A 23599-nucleotide genomic window follows, 5' to 3' on the forward strand; every position below is an offset into this window, starting at 1 on the left:
ATTCTGAAACATGTCGGCCATCCAATCCTCAACCGACCAGAGGACTGAACAGTGTATAGCCATTTGTTACCGTCTTTAAATTACATCCCACAGGTTATTTCCTCGAGACAAAAGTGCCCATTTTGGGATTATTTTTCACACCTGTACTGTAGTTGCTCGTTTACTCTGGTCTGAATCAATTGAAGTCCCCCCCCCTTAATCTAGTTTCTTTTGAATGATGGAAAAAAAAAAAGAAAATGCATCACTCCTTTCACACTTCAGAAAATGTATTCTGAAAACAAAAAAGTTGATACTATTGAGGCAGAAAGAGAGAGAAAAGCATCAATACTGTTGAGTATAGTAATGATAGTCATTCAATAATGTTATGATGTAAAACTGGGTTTTAATCGATACAAAAAATAGAACCGATATCGAAGATTGTTGAATGATACCCAGCCCCCATGTTCACTCTAGTTATCAGGTCGTGTTTGTCTGGTCTCAACGGAGAGCGAGTGAATATGGCTGCATGTGGCCACCTCAAGAACAACTTTTATTGTGCAGCCCCTCCAAGCCCATTAGTCCCCTTTTCTTCTATGTGGCCACGTTCCAGAGGCCTGATGATGGCCAGCGCTCCTGAACTTCATAGGCACGTTGTGTTAGAGCAGATGAAAATATTAGGAAATAAATAACGAACACAACACTGTAGCACAACACTTAAATGGGTAAAAACATTGTCCACTGTTCAGGCAGTCTGAGGTTAAAGCGTTTGGAGGACACAGGTCTCTTTGAAATTTGGCCATAACATTCCTGATAATCTAACGATACGATGGACACATTTAACATTTCATTCAGGGCATTTTCCTCCTTTTCACCCATTTCTGCTCTTCATTCTCCCAATTTTTGCTCGATCAATGTCTCACTTTAATCAACTATCTCTTCCCCTTTCTGTTCACATCTCATACTGTGCCAGGCAGTGTTGCTCAGGAAAATGGTGGGGGGGTTGGGTTGGGACTCGTTCCACCAAGCAACGAGTTCATCAATTCCCATTTGGAGGAGGCATTTCTATTTAGGCCCCTAATATATCAATTTAATGATTTTTTTTTGCTACTGCAGCTCAACACCCCCCCCCCCCGCACACACACTAACCACTTCTCTATCCTTCACCCTCCCTCCCTCTCTGTGTTCATGCTAAATGTAGACTTGAAAGTGTGCTGTCTAGTGCTACAGATGCACAGAAGAGCCATTTAACATGTGCAGGCGTCTATAATAAGTCGGAGACACTGGGGATGGATACAAGAGGGAGACAGGGGGACAGAGGTTGTGGTCAGGGAGAGGACTGACATGATAGGACGGGAACATCCGAAAAACACATGGAAGGTAACTCCTTCAAGTTCTTATCAAAATTCTAGTCTGTACTTAGCAATATTTTGAATATGATAAATCATACTAGAAATATTGGCTCTCTTTCCAAGAAGTGTGAATTCAGCTAATTATTCCTCATAAAGGACAGAGAGAAAGCGCGCAAAGTGTTGTTGTTCTCTCTGGAATGCTGATTTGAAATGATTTGCTGGCACTTTGACTTGAACCCCATATCAGTCAGTTCATACACTCTGATGGGACTGAATTAAAAGAAACAGGACATCTGTCTTCAGATAATATTAGGTTTTACATAATACTGATGCATCCTCTCTTAGCCAAAGTCCATTTGCTGTACTGTATGGATTTGGAGGGAGCCGCTTGCCTGGAATGACACTACATTACAGAGTGATTCTTGCAGCATATAGGTTTTGGGGATCATTTTAGTCACATGACTCAGACTCGTTATTGCAGGTGATGACTGGTCATGTACGTGCCTCTCAGTATTCAGTTTCTACAAGCTCCAGTCAGGGCTGCGTCTTTTCTTCAGCCTTCTCTGGAACCTCGGCCCCGGAAGTGCTACAGAGCGGTACATTTACTCACCACTTACTCCAAACTAGTAATATGAGACAAGCTTGTTGAGCTTGAAGTGACCTCAATACAAATGATACATATTTAACGAATTATTTCAAACTATGGTTCACCCAGCAGGCTGGTATCATGCAAGCAAGGTGAATATCATAATATACAGCGGCCCTTTGAGTTATATCTGTTTAGCTATGAAAAAATACACGTCAAATAATAGAATCAATGTTCTTCATGTTATTCCTGCATAAGAAGAGTGAAGAGTTCCACTGAACCTGTAATTTCATACCACAAATCTAAAAACTGGGGGGGGGGGGGGTTCATGATAAAACATCACTGCAATATTTAGCATACATCAACACATAGCCCAGCCCTGTTGAGGTTCCTTACATCATAAAATGATACAACTACTTACTTCTTTTGCAGTAATAGTAAACTTCCCATGTGCTACATTAGAAAATTCTCCAGTAAATTGGGTTTGAAACAAACATGAAAAAAGCAGAGATTTATAAGTTGCTCACTCCATAATGTATATTCTTCTCCCAAGTGGCCAAGAAAACTAGGCGCTGATATCAGGACCCAGTGGCCAAGGAGCCTCCTGACACTGAAGATACCGGCTCTCCTCTGAGCTCTCATTAATTCACTGGTTGATTTATTCAGATACTTAGCTCTTGTCTACCCATTTGAGTAAAGAGAGAAGATGAGCAAATCACTCTGGGAATATGGTAACTAGCACTCTGCTTTATGAAGGGTTTCTTTTTAGCCTCTCATCAGCTAACATGAGCTTCTATAGAGGTAGTGAACTCGGCAAGAATTTTACTTTTATGAGGATGCTGATGAGCTGGCAATACTCCCTGACAGACAGTCTTCCTGGGATTAAAGAAGTGGTGAGTCTAATCAAAAAGAGAGCCTTTTAACAAAATCAAATAATAAGGGTTAGAGGAAAAGTTTAATTAGAAAGTTGCACAAGAGCGTGATCCTTGGTGTGAAGCGGCACAGAGGAACCGTGAGCGTGTGTTTGCAGCACCCCAATGATGACAGCTACAGTAAATCCATTATTATGAAAATTCTATTGAATTTCTGGTGATTCTTCGGACACATTTTATCAACATACATTTTTCACCCTTGTCTACAACAATCTTACTCCTCTTTGCATTTCACTCAGCATAAATTCATTGGGTTGTGTGTGTGTGTGTGTGTGTGTGGGGGGGGGGGGTTCAGAGAACAGCTACAATTTAACACAATGTGAATTGTTATGAAAAACATGGACAAATGGCTGTTCTACATTGCATGCAACACCATACCCCTCAGATGAGGAATTTAGCCTTTAAAATAGTTTGTGTGTGTGTGTGTTTGTTCCAGTCTCTGCGCACACGTGTGTCCGTGCGTCTTCACCTTCCTAGAGCATAGTCATTCATCTCAGTTTGACAGTCCCATTACCAGAGGCAGCGACTGTGGCTCAGAAAAGAGCAGTGGGAGCACCTGGGGTAATACCACTTAGCAAAGCCATCATGCTGACGTTAACTTTTATTCCAAATTCTGTCAGTGAAATTAGAACAGTAGCATCATGTGTCCTGTAATGAATTCCACGTGAATCATGAAGTACTTAAATGGCTCATTTGGCCTCGTTTTATCAAGCGTGAAAAACATCCTCGCAGCAACATGCATTTGAAACTCATCATCTTCACATCTTTATTACTTTAGCTAGTGAAAGCTGCAGAGATTCGCTCACGACTGTGACAAACAACTTGACAGTGAAGAAGTGTGGCTGTTATTGTTTTGAGGCTGCAACTGCTGCCAGTCTAGATTTGAAGTATTTAAGACCACTTGTTCGGAAGGACGCTCACGGCTGCCACTTCACTGCCACTGAGCAGCATGCTTGTCGCCACTCGTTTCAGAAGAGAGAGCTTACCAGTAGCATTTTCCATTGTTGTCGAGTAGTTTCTCCACCATGTGCTCCACTCGAACAAACCAACTCGGGACAGCTTTGTAGATCAGAGGCGTGTCCGACCTGAACGTACATGAACACATCCAAAACATAAGGTTGGAAAGGTTGATCACCAGTAAGAATAATGCTCCAGTGGGATTCAATCGACTTCAAAATAGCATTTGTAAGAAAATTTTGAATTTGTGATTATTTTTTTAAGTTGAATGCTTTAGTTTAACATACAGAAAATCATGAACAACTAGAAAAAGGGTGATGATATGAGGTTAATACAACCACCATTAATACAAAAGCAACAGCATACTAGCAATACAGGTGTTGTTGTTGTTGAGGTCAATGAAAGGCTCTGAATCCTCAAGATTTGTCACGTCTTAATTCTAAAAGATGTCGTAAGTCACCAGGGAGTTGCCCTGTTGCAGACTGGCATGTCACTTTGGCAAATTGCTGCAGCTATAAATGTTCATTTTACAAAAAAGACACCTTAGAGGTCAGTTACAGAAGTTTGATGCCACAGCCAATCGACCGCACGCCTGCAGGGAACATGTCGCACCAACAGCTCAGGATCAGAGCCTTGGTCTGATCCATCAGACCAGCTTCTCCTACAGCTGATAAATGCTAGTTTTAATAGTAGCAAGCGACTGTGAGAAGCTGGTTTACCCCCACATCGTTCCACAACGGACTTGACCTGGCTTTTCCCCGGCTTGAGAAGAGACTTCAGTGGGCAAACGCATATTCAGTGGACCTCTATCACCCAGACAGTAGGCTTTGCTCATGTAAATATTGTCTGCCTGGCGGCTTGTGGGGCTGGCATACCGTGTGTCATGGGCATCAGATATTGGTTGGGTTGCTAGTATTTCAGTAGACATTTTTTGCTGTAAAATATGCATGACATTGCCGATTTCACGTACCTCTATAATTTGGTTGTTTGTTTGTTTTAACCATAAGCACAAAAAAGGTGTTGTGTCTATGTCTTTGTTCATTTTGCACATTTTGTCTTGTCTGTCAGCTTCCTGACAAATTGTGTTGGACTCCTGAGGAAGGTGGCCTTTTTGAGAACGGTCCCTTAAGCACAGCTGAGTTTTACCATACAGGTGCTGAGGGGTTAATAACAAAACAGTTTCATCTCTGCAAGCCTTTGTCCCCTTGTGGCTTATAGAGCACATTTGTGAATATTCTGAGGTTAATTAATCCTGCTCAGGTCAGGCTGCAGCTGCTCCGAGTGGGAGAGTGAATTAGTCGACTAAAAAAGCAAGTGTATATGTGCATGTATCTGTGTATGTCCGTTAGTTACAAGGTGATAATGTGGGACCTTGAGAGGTTAAGTACGTCACCACGCTGACATTGACCCTGTCAATTGATTCAGTCCCCGACACCACAAACACTTATTGATGTTCTGCACTGAGGGTCCAGAGAGGGTCATGAGCACCTCCATAACCTCAAACCGCTGTGAATAAGCACTGTGCCGTAGGTTCACTCTGTATCTCCACATAGGTTACTGCTTCTGCCTCTTAATTAGGCTGCTGGTATTGAAATTAGAAAACAGGAGTATAATCTGGCTACACCATTGTTACATGCCTTACCTCCAGCAGAATGGATAACTGTGTTTGAAAGAGCTGGCGTTGACCAGGCGGCCTTTCTCCTTCAGCCACTTGATGATATTCTTGTCAGCATCCTAGAGAATGAAAATAGATTTATTAGACAGTTTGAAAACAACTGCTCTTTTTGTTAAACGAAAATAAAAAGCATTAAAAAAAAAACCACGAAAACAAAAAAGTAAAATTCATTGACAAAGTAAAATAAAAAAAAACATCATAAATTTGTATTCCAAGGTTTTAGGATTAACTAGAATTTGCATTTCCAGGCAAGAATGCTTTGCTATCGCTTGAGGTTGACACTCGCAGCTTGAGTTCTCCAGATCCTACAACAGGTTTTACATATGAAATAAACAGACACGTAAGATATTTACTGAGCCATTTCTACATTCTGTTTTCCATTATTTTCTTGTATTGTTGAAGTGTAAATTGATTTCTGGATCTCTGTTCAGACACGGCCTTAAGATGCATCTCAGGTGACCTGATCACAGTTGGACAGCTCTAAGTATTCCAGTTCACACACCTGAATAAAGAAAGCGCATGGAGTGATCATGTGATCAATTCTCAAAGAAGAAAAGTATTCTTGTTTTCAACCAGAAGGAGGCAGTGATGTATATCCTGAGCCTACCGTGCTAGCAATCAAACGGAGAAGAAATCAAAACAATACAGACTGGATAATCTACGGTATTTTACAGGAAACACCAACGCTCAGTAAAATATTTGACAAACATACGTATTTGCGGTATTTTTGCTGTTTGGAACTGATGAGCGTGCGCTTTTGCTTACACAGTGTGGGTCAGTGTGGGCCAGAGCACTTGCTGGGTAAAATTCATTTTGAGAAAAGAAATCCTCAAACGCATCAAAACCAGTGCGTTTATAGCGCTATGAACACCAAAGACACAAGCTAACATGCAATCAGCTCTGCATCTTATCATCAACTCTGTCATCGACCCTAAAAGCCGACCCCTGACAAATTCACCGGGACTTTCTACAGTAAATGGCCTTCCTGCCAGTAGCTTGGCAGATAACTGGTCACGCACTCTTTGTAATAGTGAGGATTTTGAGTTTCACAGGCAAGTAAATTTTGTTACAGCCAGACTAAAATATTAGAGTACACCTGTGGTGTGAGAAATCCCTGGAACCCAGAGGATCAACACTTTTCACCAGCTGGTTATTCAAGTATAAAAAAAAAAAAAAAAGATGAAGTCAATACACTACTGAATAAGGCAGCAGGTGGTGCAGTGGTGAGCACTGTCACCTCACAAGGTTCCGGGCTCGAGCCCTGGCTGGAGCACATGATCTTTCTGTGTGGAGTCTGCATGTTCTCCCTGTTCCTGTGTGGGTTCTCTCTGGTACTCCAGCTTCCTCCCACAGTCCAAAGACAACAAGAGGGGACGAGGCTGATTGATACTCTAAATTGACTGTAGGTGTGACTGTGAGTGGGAATGGTTGTCTGTCTCTGTGTGTTGGCCCTGTGATGGACTGGTGACCTGTCCAGGGTGAACCCCACCTCTTGCCCAAAGTCTGCTAGGATAGGCTCCAGTCCCCGCAAGACCCTTAACAGGATAAGTGGTAGAAAATGGATGGATGGACTACTGAATAACTCATCTGTGTAAAGAACCTGGTCATTTTACACTTCTGTTTAATAACTGTAACCCCAATGAACTCTAACACCAGCTTGGCTGCTGGGGAAATAACCTAGATATATGAATTCTCTTCACACAACCATTTTATTCCTTTGTGCCATCAATAATCTCTAGGATTCATTTACAGGTCAAAGCAGAAAGCAAAATACTAAAATAAGTATAATATACTGGGGTCAATTCTGTAAGCACTCAGTCAGCACATTTCCTGCTATTCTACAGCATCAAATGAGGGTACAGGGAGAAGGTAAAGAGACAAATAGACTCCACAGGAAAATAAAGTTATTATTGAAAGAGATAAAGTAGACCACAAGGAGAGAGGGCAAAGAGGAGGGAGAAAAAAAGAGCCATGCATTATTTTGTATGCACTCACTTCAATCTTTATTAAGTTACAGCAGATCGGCAGTGTACATGGAAGAGTCAAACACTTGTAATGATTAGGGGGAACACTGTAAAGACATCCATGACATGATGTTTGTTGCAGTGTTTGAGTTGTGACGGATCACAGCGGATCAAAAGTGTTACTTTGTGAATGAGGCCAGAGCCTAAATTTAGATCAAGAAAAGTAGTTACTGTAAAAAAAAAAATTAAAAAAAATAAACTGACAGAAACTGGTGATGAAGGATACGACAGTGTTGTTGAGTTGGCAGGAAAAGAGGGAAGATAAATCTGTCAGGTATATTGGAGGAAAACCAAGGTAGCAGGTCGGACATTAGTGCTGCCAAAAAGAGATGGCGGGGAGAGGACAGATACAAGAGTCAGGTAAAGGAAACGGGATGGAGGGAAGGTTATCTCATGAAGGGACATCAAATATGCAGCAGGGGGGACTGGGACAGTTTGGAAACCCAGCAGGGACGGTCAGGTAATAGGGTCAAGGTGTAAGCAAGGCAAATAATAGGAAATCGCAAGGCTGCGTGTCAAACTATTTTATATTGAGCAAAATTTATTAGTGACATTGAGTACCAGTGACTGACACTGCAGAAACCTGACACTGAATGTGTGGCGTGATTATCATTTGGTCAGAGCCGTCCGGATTTAAATCAAAATCAGTTCTTTTTCTGTGGCTGCTTGCGTCTCGACAACATTCACTATTCAGGCCTTCTGCTAATGACACTTCATAAAAAGGGTTTTGTAAAATACAGCAGCAAATGTTCGAAAAACGTCTGTGTCAGTTCCAAAGAATTTTGAGAGATTACACACAGGTGACTCATCAGCACTAGCACACAAACAGCCTCGAGGGAATGAAGGGTGAGGTAAGGAAAGCACATTTGAGCTTTTTTGATACTTTTAAGATGCTCTCTCCCCTCCACGATGCTTTGCTGGTCTTGTCTGTAACAGCTTGGATCTGTAGCTCCTCTCACATGGCATATTTAGGCTTCTTTGGTAATTCCAAGCCTTTGCTCCTCCCCTTCCAGCAGCTTCCTGTAGGTGGCGATCTCTGCATCCAGCTTCAGCTTAATATGCAGCAGTTCCTGATAATCTTGGAGATACTTGGTCATCTCCAATTTGGTTTCGCAAAGCTGGGTCTCCAATTGGGCAATGACCCCCTCAAGGCTCCCCACCTTATCCATATGAGACACTTCCATATCCTCCAGCTGCTGCTCCAGGGCTGCATTGCGAGCCCTCAGGCCATCGATCTGGTTCTGCAGGTCTGTCACTTGGTTGGTGAAGCTCGTGATCTCCTCTTTCATGGTCTTCATCTGTTCCTCATGCTTGCCAGCATGCTCTTTGAGGGTGTCAAACTTGCTCTTGTACCACTTCTCAGCTTCCTGGACGTTGCGGGCAGCAACAGCTTCTATCTCTGCTCTCATGTTGCGGAGGTAAGCGGCGAGGTCAGGCCGATCTCCCTCAAGCTCAGCAGTGACCTTAGAGTCCTCAATCTGCTTCATAAGGTCAGCCACCTCTTCATCATGCAGCTTCTTCAGGAACTCTATCTCAGCTACCAGTTGTTCTATGCGCTTCTCCAACTCGGCCCTCTGCAGCGTGGCGTTATCAACATCCTGTCGAAACTCCCTCAGGATCATTTCTGCCTCTTCTTTGAGTGCCAGCTCCTCCTCCAGCTTTAGCCTCCACACCTCAACCTCTTCTTCAATGTAGCCCCGCTCGATATCAGCTTCTCCCTTCTCATTAGTCAGGGTCTCTATCAGGTCCCGCACCTCTTTAAACTTGAGCTCATATTCTTCTCCGATGCCTGTGGGGCCTCCCTTGTAGCGACCCCGCAGTGCAGCCAACTCAGCAGTGAGAGCAGCATTTCTTTGTTCTAGAGCCTGGACCTTTTCGATGTATCCTGCAAACTTAACATTGAGCTCCTGCATCTCTTCTTTCTCATTGGCATGGTGCTGGTGTATCTCTGTTCCCAACTCGATGGCAGTAGCACGGTAACCAGCACGTCCTCGGCTGTCAAACGAGGATCCACGGCATCGGGATGGAGATGGGCTCTGAACCCTTACTTTGCCGCCGGAGCCGCTAACCTGCAGGCTCTTCTGGGTATAAGATGCCGCTCTCATGTTGCTTATAGTTCGGGGTTTGTTTTTCTGTTTACAGAAGAACAGCTGCTCTCTCAGCTTTGCTTTGTGTAGCCCACGCGGTGACTGACACGCTCCCAGATCATCTCTGTGTTTTTATGCGGCAATAAAGAATGTCTCAGACAGTCTTGAAACTCACGCTTGCTTTTAACATATTTCAAAAGTGGATCATGACAAACTTGCAGTGAACTGTGGTTGCATTCTCTTTATTAGCTAACGTTTTACTGTTAGCAGCAGGAAGGTCAAGCCCACTCCCTGGGCTTTCCACCAGGACGTGAAATAGTGATCAGATCATCTATGTAGCCATTTTTCACTAGCTTCCCACTTAGAACGGTAATGAAGTTGGGTGTGACAGGGTGGACGAGGGCAACCAGTGCACGGGTCCACAGTGACAATGTGTTGTGGCGGCCGGTTTTCTGGCACAAGTTTGTGAAACTGCTCTGACGATAGTTCCCTAAACTTCCTCCGGATCAATGAGAAGTTATGCAGCAGCAATAGTTTGAAAACACATTTGAAAAAAAACAACGACAACATAATTTTATGTTGTCTTCCACAAGTGGCAAGGCTTTATTCTAACCTCTCCACAAGCCTCCATAATTCATAAGCAGTATATTAACATTGAAGTGAACTATAACACACTGTAGTGTTTATTAGTGTATTGTTTACTATAAATCCTCCTATGGGCACCCACAAGTAGCTGCTGATGCATAAATAGATGATGAATGTAAAATATTTGTTCTTGTATCTACTTACGACATTATCATGTGCTGTAAACTTACGTTTTTGTAATCTGCACACAACTATAAAATTGGTAGCGTGAGGCGTATATAAATCATTCTTACTTGAAATGTATTTTCTAGATATGAGCGGCAAAAAGCGAGAGTAACAGGTCAGTAGAGCCAAGAGTGGATGGAGTGGATAATGAAATACTGAATTAGACAAACTATCAATACTATTGAGAGATTTACTCACTCGTATCATACCAGGACCTCCAACCACAGCTAGAATGCCTGACATGTCTGCTAACCTAATCTGCATGTAAATGTCTGATGTGTCACTCACTTTGACATACTGTCCCGCAAAGTCAGTGACCTCTGAAGTGAAGCAGCCAGAGGCGTCCACAGGGCAAATAGGAACCTGGTCCCTCTGGATGATGTTGTATTCTGTGCACACCCTGTAATCATCCTACAGAGGACATGGAACAGTTTTAAAAATGGAAACAAGGGTAAGTTTCAACAAAAGTATTCAAGCTAACAACACATGCATCCTGACAATGTAAAAAAATTCATTACAAATTAAGTTATTATCTTCACGCTAACGGTGATCGATTTCTCCTATAGAAATAAAAAATGATGAAATGACTTGGACAGCCAGCCCTCAGTACTGAACTCCTTGTTTGGCTGTATCCTTCCTGCAGTGCTGAAACAAGCACTACTGGTATGTGACAGCTATGCATGAAAGATCTGAGTGCTGTCCAGCTGTAAATTTATTTTGTATTCAAACACCCTGTCAAGATCCAAGACAGATGGCTCACGGGGTCATTTCACATCTAGTCACAAGAACATTAGAGCTGAAAAATATAGTTCCGCACTGCGTTTCTTCTTGCTGAATATGGAATACGGAAAATGCATGCGTCAATCAATATGGATGTGATCCCTAAATAACAGAATTGCTGCTTCACAAACATGTATCCCTTAATTGTGAATGTCCATGAGATGTTGATTTTTTTTTTGGCTTTTGTTGGGAGTTGCAAGGTAATGGAGCTTTGGCAAAATGAGAAAATTCCAGAAGTGATTCCTTAAAGGCCGGGTGTGTGTCCACAGCTGGCTGCAGCCTCAGGGACATCCATCTGCCCCTGACAAGGTCGTCTAACCCCTAAGCGATGACCCAATACCTCTGACAGCACTGCATCATCGGTTTCTAGACTCAGGGGTGTACAGATCTATTCCGTACAAGCCTTTCGAACAGGGGTATTCAATTAAAATTCAAAGAGGTCCAGTTACTAAAATTTCCTCCCAGCAAAGGTAAGAATCTTACATTGTCACTCAAAATAGTGTACTCTGATGAAAATAAAATCTACAACGTACGTACACATCTATATCACTTACTGTCACACTTCAAGTGTTTTCAAAGTAATATAATTTTAACATACTGATAAGTCTGAACTTGTATGGCACTTGAATGGAAAACGATAGACTACGGTATTGTTTTCACCGTAGACCTGTCATACTGTGCTGTCAGTTCGATAACGTTACTTGCCCTCATTGCGGACTTCTGCGGGTACCTTTCCTCAAACGACCCGTGTTATGAGACACAAAGGTTTTGAACTGGCAGCAGGCAGAGCAAACATGTATTGGTCCGTCCACTCACTTTTAAAAGTTTGGTTCTCACCATCTACTTTTCTCATTTTTGAGCGAGCCATTTTTCTCTCAGCTCCTCTCTCTCGCTATTCTCTGGTGCTGAAAGGTAAACAATCGATTTGCTTGGCTTGGCTATATATGACGCTCCTGCCGTATTAACTAGATTAGCTGCGCATGCATGAATGATTTATTATTCTATTAATATTAGAATTTTAACGGATCCTGACAGAACCGTCACTGGGTCCGGACCTGGACCGCGGTCAGCCATTTGGTGATGCCTTCTTTAGAAAGTACTTTTCATCAAACGCACAATTACGTGCAATCTAAACACAGAAAATACTGTCGCTGATATGAGCGATGTAGCCCACTGTTCGACAACAGTAACAAGGGATTCATATTGCTGCAAAACTAAAAAAAAAATACATGCATGAACTAGGTTAAGTGCCAGGAACTGAATAAACCAATGTCTGTATGTTCTAAAGCAAAGCCTCCAGGAGGATAAAAATACCTTCCTACTTTTTTTTTCTTTCCATAGGATGGTTGTGAAGCCCTCAGTGAAATTATGGCAGGCGTGCTTGTACACTAGACAAAAGGTGACCTGTTTTCCTCCTGAGTGCTCCACATGTGATCAGCAACAGAGCCGGACAAACCGGCTGGCTAGAGACGACATCTTTTAAGCGGTAAATGGAAGTTATCCATAATTAGGAGGAGGCCAGGTGAGTTTTGGGTGATGTGGATTTCAGTATCACAGCTAGTTTGGAATTGCGATCCAACAGGTGAGTTAGATCAGTGAGAGCCCCGCTGCACTTCCAAAGAAAAAAAAAATGGACATGATATAGATGACAACTATCATCCAAAGTCTTGTGTTTTTGCAGTCACAGGATGTGGTTGAGAAAGAGGAAGGAAATGTACCCTTTAACAAGGTTTTTATGAAAAACTGAAAAAAAAAATTTTAAAGTCCAGACACAAATGACTTAGGACTCTGGTTGATGTCTTATGTTTTGTTCTGTTTTTTTTCCAGCAGAAGTCTTCAAGCAAAAATGCTTGAAGACTTCTGCTTTGTGCTTCTGTATGACAATTGTTTTGGACATCATTGTACACACAGTATTATGAAGTGGATTTGCTATCAATATTTTTAATAATACAAATCAATCAGGTAATTAATCTCACGATCAAATATAATCCTGACCCGATTAATTACTTACAGATAAAAGGAAACATCAATGTGCAGAACAAGATCTTATCTTGGAACTGAGATAAGGAATAAAAAAATAGAAAGTAATCAGAGCGCAGACTTACAGCTCCAAAGTACGGTGCCTGATGGACCACTCCTGTGCCCTCCTCCTCCCTCACGTAGTTATCCATCACCACCTGGAACGCTCCTTTCTCCCCGCACTGAAGTGAAATGAGGACGATTCGATGATGAGGTCAAGCGGCGAGGAAGCCAAAGCAGAGGAGGCACCGATAACGAGACAGGTAAAGAGACAGATTTAGAGGACATATACAGAAATACCAATTTGTGAGCGGACAAGTAATTAAAGTGAGACGTAGTACTGTTTTCATTTTGTGACCAACAACATATAAAACTGTAACAGCCAGACACAAATATTCTACAAACCTTAGCGAAGTAATGGAAAAGAGGCTTGTATTTTTTCCCCTTCAGTGTCTTGCCAAGAAACCTTAAAATGCATGAAACACACAGACAGTAAATAAAGGAAATACTATATGTACATAAGATAAGTAATAATATTTTTAATACCCTGATTCTCAGCAACAGCCCCAAAAGTCTAGTATTGTCAGGTTTAGGAAACTTCCACTGGGGGTGGGGGTGGGGGTGGATGGGGGTCCCTAAATTCAAATCTTCTTCTTTTTTAGGTTCTATAGAATGATCATACTTAGCCAACATCAATCCGAAAATCGGCATGCACAACAGCATACAGGAACATTTCCTTTCAACAGCCTCGGGATCTCCTGAGATCTCCAAGTGCAATTTAAATATGTCTCAGTCATGACTGACAGTTTCTGTATTCACGATGAAAAGAAGACGTCTCTGCACCTGTAGTTTGACACTTTTGGAGAAATCGCCGTCGCTCAAACTATTTCACCAGGCCTCTTTCTATGCCAGTTCATTTGTCCAATATTAGGGATGAGTGGTTATAAATCATGCCTGAAAATGTGCTCCATCAGGTTTCAGTGCGTTCTGTATCCGGTATTCACCGAGGCATTTCCTTCATCTCAACCCGTATTCCCCACTTCATTGTTCCAGTCATCCACTGAGCTGGGAAATTGGGAATTCGATTTGCATTCCGGTGCACGGAACAATGCTCTGCCGGTAAAGCAGACCTTTGCTAATTCTCCTGTCTATCCCCATCTCTGAATTCAGAAAAGATAACTCAGGAGAAACCTTTCACAGTCAAACTGAAATGCAGCAGCTAAGTTTCATGAAAACTTGCCAAGAAGTTTTCAACCGGCAGTTCCAGTTCGACCAATATGAAGTCACAGGGTTCTTATCTGTGATGCTGCTGATCATAAAAGTCCCTCATTATTTGATCTGAAAGCTTTATGGAGTTCATATAATCATGGAGGGATAAAGAATACTTTTTGAATGTACTGTCTTTTAATTAAGACAGAAGTTACTAAATACCGACACTGCTTCAAAGGTGGGTCGTGTAACATCAATGCCAAACGCCAGCATTTGCCAACTATAGCAAAGACTCGTCAATTATTGCTTTAATATGAGAGTTTTCAAAGCCTGATGAAACAACTGGGAGAGCCTGTGTTATCATGATAGCATCAAACTGTGGCTGCATCGCCACGAACAAATAAAAAAAGGTACCATTTTCATTTAACCGACACAATTTATGCTAAATTTTTGGTTTTGTTTGCAAAGGTGATTAATTATTACACATATTCTGTCTACCTCAACGATGGCTGCTCCAAGGATTAAGTGATACAGGACATGTCTGTACTTTTATGTTATTTAGGGGGAGGGGTGTTCCCAGTCTAACCAGCAGCTCAACAACATACACCTCCATCAAAGGTTTTACTCAAGCTTAAAAGGTACAATAGCCTCTTTTGTACTCACTTGTCCAGGACAGTGTACTCGCTCTCCGACTTGAACAGAGCTCCCAGCCTGGCCTCCATCATAATGTAGGTCTTGCCTGTGGTGTTATCTGACGCAAAGAGGACAGAAAAACAAATGCGACTAAACTTGGGTTTCATCAACCCAACAAATGTTGACAGTAATCTAGACTCAATGTCGGCCCCCGGGCTCCTTATGTTAAGTCCTGTAACGAAGAGGAATACGTCTCATTTGCAGACCAAAAACAAGACGCTAAGGACGCTGTCATGAAGATAAAGTCGCAGAACTTCTTACAAAGATATACAGAGATGCTCAACAGACAAAGAATAATAAATCAAAGAATAAGATAATGACTTTTGGTAAATAGGAATTGATGATGAAATTTGGTAAATAGGAAGGCGAGTCTCACTGTTTAAGTTGCTTTAGCACGTTACATATGCAGCTGAACACACCTACAGTATTAAGGAGGAGGTTTGTTTGCTATGTGCTTCCATTCTCACCCCTACTGACTTTCAAGTTTATTGCTGATGGACATCTCTATTGTTTCAAGGCTACTTAGTCACCGTTCAGAATATTTTTTCTCTTCTTCTTTAGGTCCTTCTAAGCTGCCCACACACACTGTTCAGATCCATGAACCGAGAAGTTGTAATACATGCAAAGCTTAATAAGACTATCAACTCCTGCATCATAACTAACCAGTCAAGGTCAGGTAAGGACCTCCACCATGCAGCTACAACCACTCAACCAGTTAGTGAGCTTATTGAAAATTGCCACCTTATGCAGAATAACTGCCAGACACTCTGGGAATCTGAACCTTCCTAGAGCGAAAAAAGGAAAAAAACAAAAAAAAAAGGCCAATGGGAAATTTGACATAAAAGGAGAGTTTTGAGAAAAGCAGGGACAACAGTTGTACAGAGGGCAAAAACCAAATGGCCTGAGACAGCAAGACATGAAAACAGAGAGGAGGGAGCAACATCAATAAAAGATGTTTCTTCCTCTTGGTGGTGTGACAAATGACTGCACAGTTCAGACCTGCAGCTGCTGAGGACCTCAACCCCGACACTGACAAAGGCACAGAGGGAAGAAAAACACACACACACACACACACACACACACACACCCGCAAGACATAGAGAAGCACAGAAACAGGTGGATGTGGAGGTAAAGAGAAAGAGATCAGAAAATGAGGGGAAAAATTAGGATGGAGATGTAGGGAGAGAGGATGAGAGAGAAAACTGCTGATGGAAAAAAATAAAAAAAAAAGATCATTGGTATTCTGAGGCAGTCTACCATGCAGCACCGCACAGGCAGTGCAGTGAGAATGACAGGCTTTGTCAGATCGTAATTCAACACTGCCCCCTGCAGTATCAACTAGGCCATGGCAGTCTCATGTTTAGTAATCTTGGGGAAAAAAAAAATTTGCTTCACATTAAGCCTGCACAATTAATTAAAATTTAATCAAAATTACAATCAGCCCAAGAGCAATTTTCAAAATGCATGAGGGCGCAATGTTCATTAAAGGTAAATCGAGTGTCAAAAAAATACCATTTCAATGTAATATCATGGTGCTGCAGAGACGTCCTGCCTACACGTCGCATTCTACAGCCTCAAGAAAACATCTTTGTTTGATACAGAAGCCCACAAATATCACAACTGGAACATTTTAACAGGTTTTCAATGAAAGCGAGAATAACCACGACAAAATGCAATTTCCTCTCATATTGTAACTCCTGTAAAAACAACATCAGTCACAATAATATGATGAGACACTTTTTCAAAATCATGCAACCCGACCTCATGTGGAAATAAACATTACGAGAGAACAGAAATAGTTGAATTGTCTTGAGCATTTTTTCATATTAAGAACACTTAAATAAGTGATCTGATTTAATGTCAATTGGCTTGAGTCATACACAGATGCACATGACCCATGCAAATGATTATGAAACCTGGTTCAGCATTCAAATCCAATCATATGACCTTTAACCTTCTCTCACTGACAGATAAACAACAGCTCACTGGGATACGAATATTTTGACAAACTATCTCAGACCATCAAGCTCAGCGGTAAAAAAAAAATCGCCAACATGGACGACCAAACGACAGACTGGGCGCCAGATTTTGCCTCTCACCTTTGACCTTGACGTACAGGAATTCCGCATTGACACACAAGGCCAAGTTGCTTGGCAGTGTCCAGGGAGTGGTGGTCCAGGCGATCAGACAAATATCCTCATTCTCAACCAACGGGAAGTTGACAATCACTGATGGGTCCTGAACATCCTGAGGGACAAATATTAAACATAGAAATGATTCAGTAGTTCATTCTCTCCATTATGGTGTTATGAAATAATTTTACACTCAAACTGTCTGTTCCTGTTCCACGAGAGGTGTGTGTGTGTGTGTGTGTGTGTGTGTGTGTGTGTGTGTGTGTGTGTGTGTGTGTTTGTGTGTGTGTGTGTGTGTGTTTAGAACCAACCTTGTAGTTTTGGTGTGACTCAAAGTTGGAGAGAGGTGTGTTGCACGCAGTGGAAAAAGGCATGACTTTGACACCTCGGTACACCAGACCCTTGTCATAGAGCTGCTTGAACACCCACCTGAAACAATATAAAGACACATGAAGGCATAAGGAATGGAGGAGGTGAGGGAAAGCTGCTGCATGCATCTTGGTAAACACAACCCCACAAGTCTCTGCAAGCGTGTACAGTTTATCCTATATCTCGTATAACTGTCTTGCATACATACCAAACAGTCTCCATGAACCATGGGTAGAGGGTCTTGTAGTCATTGCTGAAGTCAATCCATCTGCCCATCCTCTTTACTGAGATCTGGCAACAACAAAAAAAACATCAAAACACTCACACATACAAAACTCAAATGTCAAAGAAAAAATAAAACACACACTCAAGAATGGTTTGTCAGTTTCCTTTGTAGGGACCCTTGTTATTTCCTTCATGCTCACCTCCCATTCGTGAGAGTATCTCATGACGATATTCCTGCACTGCTTGTTGTATTCAGCAATGCCCATCTTGGCTACATCTTCAGGCCCCTTGATCCCCAAAGTCTTATCAATCTCATATTCCTAAAAACACACACAATGACAGGTATCGTTTAAAACAGAATAACTAACGTGATTGTAATGATGTAAAAAACTGGTAGGGGTGCAACGAAATAGTCAACTCACGAAGCGATACAAAATATGAAACAGGGTTCACGATGCAAAATACTCACGATATGAAATAAAGATTAAAGAAAATCAAAAATCAGACATGCAGAAATCAAATATTCTTTACAACAGTAGACTAGAGGGACAAAAATCCTCAGGTTAGTTGTTTTTTTTCTTTTTTACATTGATTTTCATTTTGTGCGTCTTTGAATTTCATTGTCATTTTTTATTTTGCGAAATTTCATAACGCAAAATTTCAGAACACCCCTACAAACTGGCAACTGCTTCCTTTCAGCAAAGACAATCCAGACAAATATTTACCACAGGGAGGCCATGACAGTCCCAGCCAAAGCGCCTGTCCACGTGAAAGCCGCTCTGGTGAGCAAAGCGAGTGACAATGTCCTTGATAGTTCCAGCCAGGATGTGACCATAGTGGGGTAGACCCGTGGCAAATGGTGGGCCATCATAGAAGGTGTACCTGGATGGCAAATTGGCAGGAACACTATAAGTATCGTGTCATTGTGCAGCATTTGATCCAAGTAGTGACACAGCTTGATCACATGACCATGTTCATGGTGGCTTCATTCAAAAAAGGAGCATCTTCACCGATCATATTCATGAATTTGTGTGAGGTAAGTTTCCCCACACAACTGAAATTTTGCTCTGATGCTTTGACTTATATCATCATTTCAAACATGTGGCTAAAAGAAGCACATACAATTTTGAAAGGTAATCAAGTGAACTACAACATAAATAAGACGAGATTTGTAAATGGATATTTCAACAGGTTTTGCTTACATAATGAAGAACTATTAGAAAGTAAAACTGGTTTTGTTCGTCCATTCATTGTTTTAACATTTTCAGAAATGATTGGAAATTAAGGAGTCACATCATTATTGTACAACACAGTCTAAGATAGACAGGTTTGACAAGTAATGCAGCTTCTTTCATTGGAAGCAAACATCTGGAATGACAATTACTGATGACAATCCTGCTTAGCATGCTAGCATCTCTTCGACAACTTTACGTGTGCATTTACTTGGGCCTGTTCTTGGACTGCTTGAGACACTCCTGGAAACAATCCTTTAATTGCCACAACTGCAGGATCTTCTCCTCCTCAGAGGGAAAGTTGATTGACTCAGGGACCGGCTCCACCATGGCGTCTTCGTACAACAGAACACAAGAGGTTAATCTTTTAAGGCAGGAGGACAGAATATAGCTCACAAAGTAACTATAAACTAAATGACACAATATCATGTAGTATATCTTTTATTGGTCACATTAAGGTTATTATGGATATTTTGAACATGAAAATGTTAAATGACAATATGTATTTTAAGTATTATTTATTTCATGTCTACTATCCTGGGTGGATGGATCTTTTTTTAACTATATGACTTTTCCTAGTATTCAACCTGACAAAAGCTATCAGCTGTCAACAAAATCAATACCTCCCTTCCACATTATTGACTGAAGATGCAAAAGCTAGTATTCCTTGATATGTCCATTACAAGTGAATCGCGGAGCCTGGTAGAATAACTTTGTAAATGTCTATGTAATTATGTCTACTAAGTCACTTTTCCAGAGCAGCAAGTTCACAAGAGTGACGCCTCCTAGTTGTTAGCTAGCATGCTAAGCTAGCCGGTCAAAGCTTGAGTTAGTTAGCTTGTAACTAAACGAACCGCAACGACTGTGAACGGCGGCGTTTAAAGAAAACCCTCGTATGGTGACGGATGCAGATGAACTGTGACAGCAACGAACTCCAGTGGCTGTCGTTAACCCGTCTGTCTGAATGGAGATACTCACATGTTGTCTTCCCCTGGCTGCTAAGAGAGAGACAAGAAATGATGCAAGCTGGAGTCAACGTGAGCGGAAGTGACGACACAGGCAGTTGTGGCACGCAAATAAAATCCCTATCTTTTTTAGTTTTCCCCCGTAAAATGCTTACTGGAAAATGATAACTCTATGATATATTCATGGATTATGGATATGGATGGATATATTACTGATTTCTATACGTTTTTCAAAATTTGTATATAGTTTTTTATATTATTTGAAGTTTGAGGTTATTAATAAACTACATGGCAGGTTTTACATAATCTCAGACTAGACCTAATACATGAAAAGCATTTGTCCTTACTCTTCCTTTCTGACTTTAATAGTAAAATTGACAGAAATTAATACATCTTTAAATCATAACATACACATTCACACATTCCATGAGCTCCTTTTGATGTTCTTCTACCTCCTTTCAAACTGAGCGCGACAATAGCCCGTGGGTAGTTTCACATAAGATGTAGTCATGCTATTAATGGAGAAAAATCTAAAATGAAGGCACTGATAAAATGTAACATTTATGTTTTGTCAGTGTATACAATGAACTACAGACAGAATCAATAAATACAGTATCATGGTCCTTCAAAATGACCAGCAGGGACATGAGAACTTTCTTTCTTCTCCAAAAAGCTTAAAACACAGCCACATTCAACAGCAACATAACACAAATGGTTCACTGGAATAAATTAAACATGACTAAGCCTGAATCCATCAGTGGATGTATACTGAACAGGCCTATATTGATATTCTTTATGTAGCACTTGTACAGTAATTGTCCCCCTCAAATATGTCTACAACCCACTTTAAATAGCTGACTTGGAAAACTTGCTTTATATTCACATTTTCTTAACTTATACAAATATAAAACTCAGGGTGTTTTACTAGCCCTTGTCATTTATATCTTAAAAATTCTACTTAATTATGCAAATGAAGCCTTACTCAAGTGTTGTAATTGGCTCAACTTTTTGCCTGTTGGTTAGTAAATCTTTTTTGTTATGCTGATAGAAATCTGCTGAATGACTATCACCAGATATGAAGAGAAATATTACAGGAAGAGAGAAATAAAGGCCCAACTGCATGAATTTGTTAACAAAGCATAGCTTTATTGTGAAGGTGGCAACATCATGGATCGCTGACAGATATGGGGGTGAAGGGTGGCTGCTTATTCTGTCTTGGGTGGTGCTGCTGGTGCCGCCGCTGCTGCTGCTGCTGCCGCCTTCCTCGCCGCCTTCAAGCCCTTCTTGTTGTGTTTCTTAGCAAAGCGCATGTTTCTCAGGAACTTAGGGTCCACCTGCAGAAAAGAAAAACTAACCGGATGAGAATATTGATGTGACAAATCAACAAAATTCAAACCACACCCCCCTAACATGGACAGCACAACAGGCAGAAAATAAAGGACAAGCTGCATTTCCAGAAAGGCAGCCTGAAAAATAGATAATGTAGAATCAAGATTCTACCTCACGTGTTGTTTCAATGGTCTTGGATATTTTCTCCATCGCTCCATAAATAAGGAATAAAACTGCCCCATAAAAATTGTTTGAGAAAAAAAATTCTCATTTAGTATCAGGCTATGAGTGAAATGGTAACAAAGCCTCCCATAAAAACCTCAGAATACTAATAAAACATGACTTTTTGAATCAAAAACTAAACACACAAAGTATATCAATCAAAACAATTATGTTATTCCACATATTTGAACAATGTACATTTTGTAACCAATATATGCAAATTCAACACACACATCCCTGGAGGACCAGCAATGACAAATATTGTTTTCCTCTCAACAGTGTGAGGAGTCAACACCACAGACACCATCTTGGACTCTAGCTTAAGTGCACCAGTCCATCCATCCATTTTCTACCGCTTATTCGAGAGGCAGGGTTCACCCTGGACAGGTCACCAGTCCATCACAGGGCCAACACATAGAGACAGACAACCATTCCCACTCACAGTCACACCTACGGTCAATTTAGAGTATCAATCAGCCTCGTCCCCTCTTGATGTCTTTGGACTGTGGGAGGAAGCTGGAGTACAGAGAGAACCCACACAGGAACAGGGAGAACATGGAGACTCCACACAGAAAGATCCAGAATCTTATTGTTGTGAGGCAACAGTACTAACCACTGCACCACCGTGCTGCCCAGGACCACAATATATCATGTGCAATGTCTGTGTGAGGCCAATTGTGTCAAAATACAATTTTGCATTAACTCCTGTGGTGCAGGTGTGCTGCTGACGCATCTTCTCCAGACTTAAGAAAATACCTTTGTTAGACCCCACATAATAATCTTTATGAGTTTCATGTCACAATATCATCCAAAGGAGCATCAAATTAGATATTTTAACTAATTGTGCAGCCCTACACTGCATCTGTAACAATCGTCCCCAAACAGAGCTAACTGTCCTTAGACAGTGAAAAGAGATGTTGCAACTGCAAAGTAAACCACATTTCTGTTTCTTCCAACAAAGCTAAAAATGAAAATACCACTTCTCCAAGAAATACCTCAAACCTCTACTACACGATTAGGATACAAAAAAAGTATCTGCTATCTACATACATCTTTATTTCCATTCTGATAGTACCGGACAAGCTTTCCTATGTGTTCTCATTCATCCATCCATATACACAGATGGTGGAGGTGCCATGCTAGGTGCCTGCCTACCCCTCAGGGGTAATTAGGGGTTCAGTTTCTTGCTCAAAGAAATTTCATCACAAAACAAAAAGGTACAACATCAACCAGCATGAGATAAAATTACACTCATAGGCCAAACAAACTAAGTTTAAAGACTGATTTCACTTTTGTGAAAGTGACACTGACAGTTTTGTTTTCCAAAGACGGACTGTGCACCATACACATCCTCCGTGTTATTTTCCTGTTTGGCATGTTGTATCAGCAGCCAAGCTTCACATGTGAACATGGATCAGTAGACACGGCTGTACATACCCCCTTCAGTGACTCGTAGCGCTGGGACCTGGGCTTCCTGATGCCATTCCTGTGGGCTTTACGGGCTGTGGGGACAAGACAATATTTCATTCACTATTCACCAATAAATCTACACACACAACTACAGACTATTGCACAGGGCTGAATTCCACTCAGCCGCTTATTATGACTGGTCAGTACTTACACTGGTTGTGGGTTGTGTGGTTCTTAGACTTTGCCATTTCGATTCTGGTATATCTATTGAAAAGGAAAATGAGAATATAATTAAAGTTGTATTTCATCACTAACTTCTGCTACATGCTAACTAACTGAGTTAGCACAGCTCGCTACTTAGCTAAAAGAGGGGGCTTTCGTGAAAACAGGGCCTTTTATATGAAGGGACAAACTACTACATATAAAGCCACATGTCATAAAAGAATACACCACACGTTAACTTCAACATTAAAACGGTTATTTGGCTCTAATTACAAAGGCTGCCAGGTCGCTAGCCGACAGGACGCTAACGTAATTTCTGCACCTATTGTAGTTCTAAATATGGATCAAATAAACAAAATACTGCCGTAATTATACTGCTGACAAAGTGTATTG

At 41.3% G+C, this 23599-nt stretch overlaps 3 protein-coding genes across 3 annotated transcripts in view; all 3 read right to left on the reverse strand.

Moving 5' to 3' along the window:
* iars1 (isoleucyl-tRNA synthetase 1) overlaps window positions 1-20122 on the reverse strand; it is a 47748-nt gene extending 27626 nt beyond the window's left edge. Inside the window, exons 1-13 of the mRNA XM_086199736.1 lie at window positions 20037-20122; window positions 19270-19393; window positions 18552-18708; window positions 18027-18146; window positions 17810-17892; window positions 17544-17661; window positions 17200-17347; window positions 15071-15158; window positions 13604-13664; window positions 13285-13380; window positions 10688-10810; window positions 5446-5537; window positions 3833-3931 (exon numbers count right to left, since the gene is read on the reverse strand). Coding sequence (XP_086055862.1) covers window positions 3833-3931; window positions 5446-5537; window positions 10688-10810; window positions 13285-13380; window positions 13604-13664; window positions 15071-15158; window positions 17200-17347; window positions 17544-17661; window positions 17810-17892; window positions 18027-18146; window positions 18552-18708; window positions 19270-19388 — 1304 coding nt within the window. The 5' untranslated portion in view covers window positions 19389-19393; window positions 20037-20122. The remainder of the gene's footprint in view (window positions 1-3832; window positions 3932-5445; window positions 5538-10687; window positions 10811-13284; window positions 13381-13603; window positions 13665-15070; window positions 15159-17199; window positions 17348-17543; window positions 17662-17809; window positions 17893-18026; window positions 18147-18551; window positions 18709-19269; window positions 19394-20036) is intronic.
* vimr1 (vimentin-related 1) lies at window positions 7450-9695 on the reverse strand. Its single transcript, XM_086200824.1, has one exon. It carries the CDS (start codon window positions 9605-9607, stop codon window positions 8471-8473), a length of 1137 nt encoding a protein of 378 aa, XP_086056950.1. The 5' UTR covers window positions 9608-9695; the 3' UTR covers window positions 7450-8470.
* Window positions 20123-21148: 1026 nt separating the features above from the next.
* rpl29 (ribosomal protein L29) overlaps window positions 21149-23599 on the reverse strand; it is a 2594-nt gene continuing 143 nt past the window's right edge. The window contains exons 2-4 of the mRNA XM_086199754.1: window positions 23196-23248; window positions 23012-23076; window positions 21149-21357 (exon numbers count right to left, since the gene is read on the reverse strand). Coding sequence (XP_086055880.1) covers window positions 21229-21357; window positions 23012-23076; window positions 23196-23232 — 231 coding nt within the window. The 5' untranslated portion in view covers window positions 23233-23248 and the 3' untranslated portion in view covers window positions 21149-21228. The remainder of the gene's footprint in view (window positions 21358-23011; window positions 23077-23195; window positions 23249-23599) is intronic.

The sequence above is a fragment of the Aulostomus chinensis genome, chromosome 3 (assembly GCF_037954235.1).
Source record: "Aulostomus chinensis isolate RoL2024-O1b breed Wild chromosome 3, RoL_Achi_v1.0, whole genome shotgun sequence".
Classification (NCBI taxonomy): domain Eukaryota; kingdom Metazoa; phylum Chordata; class Actinopteri; order Syngnathiformes; family Aulostomidae; genus Aulostomus; species Aulostomus chinensis.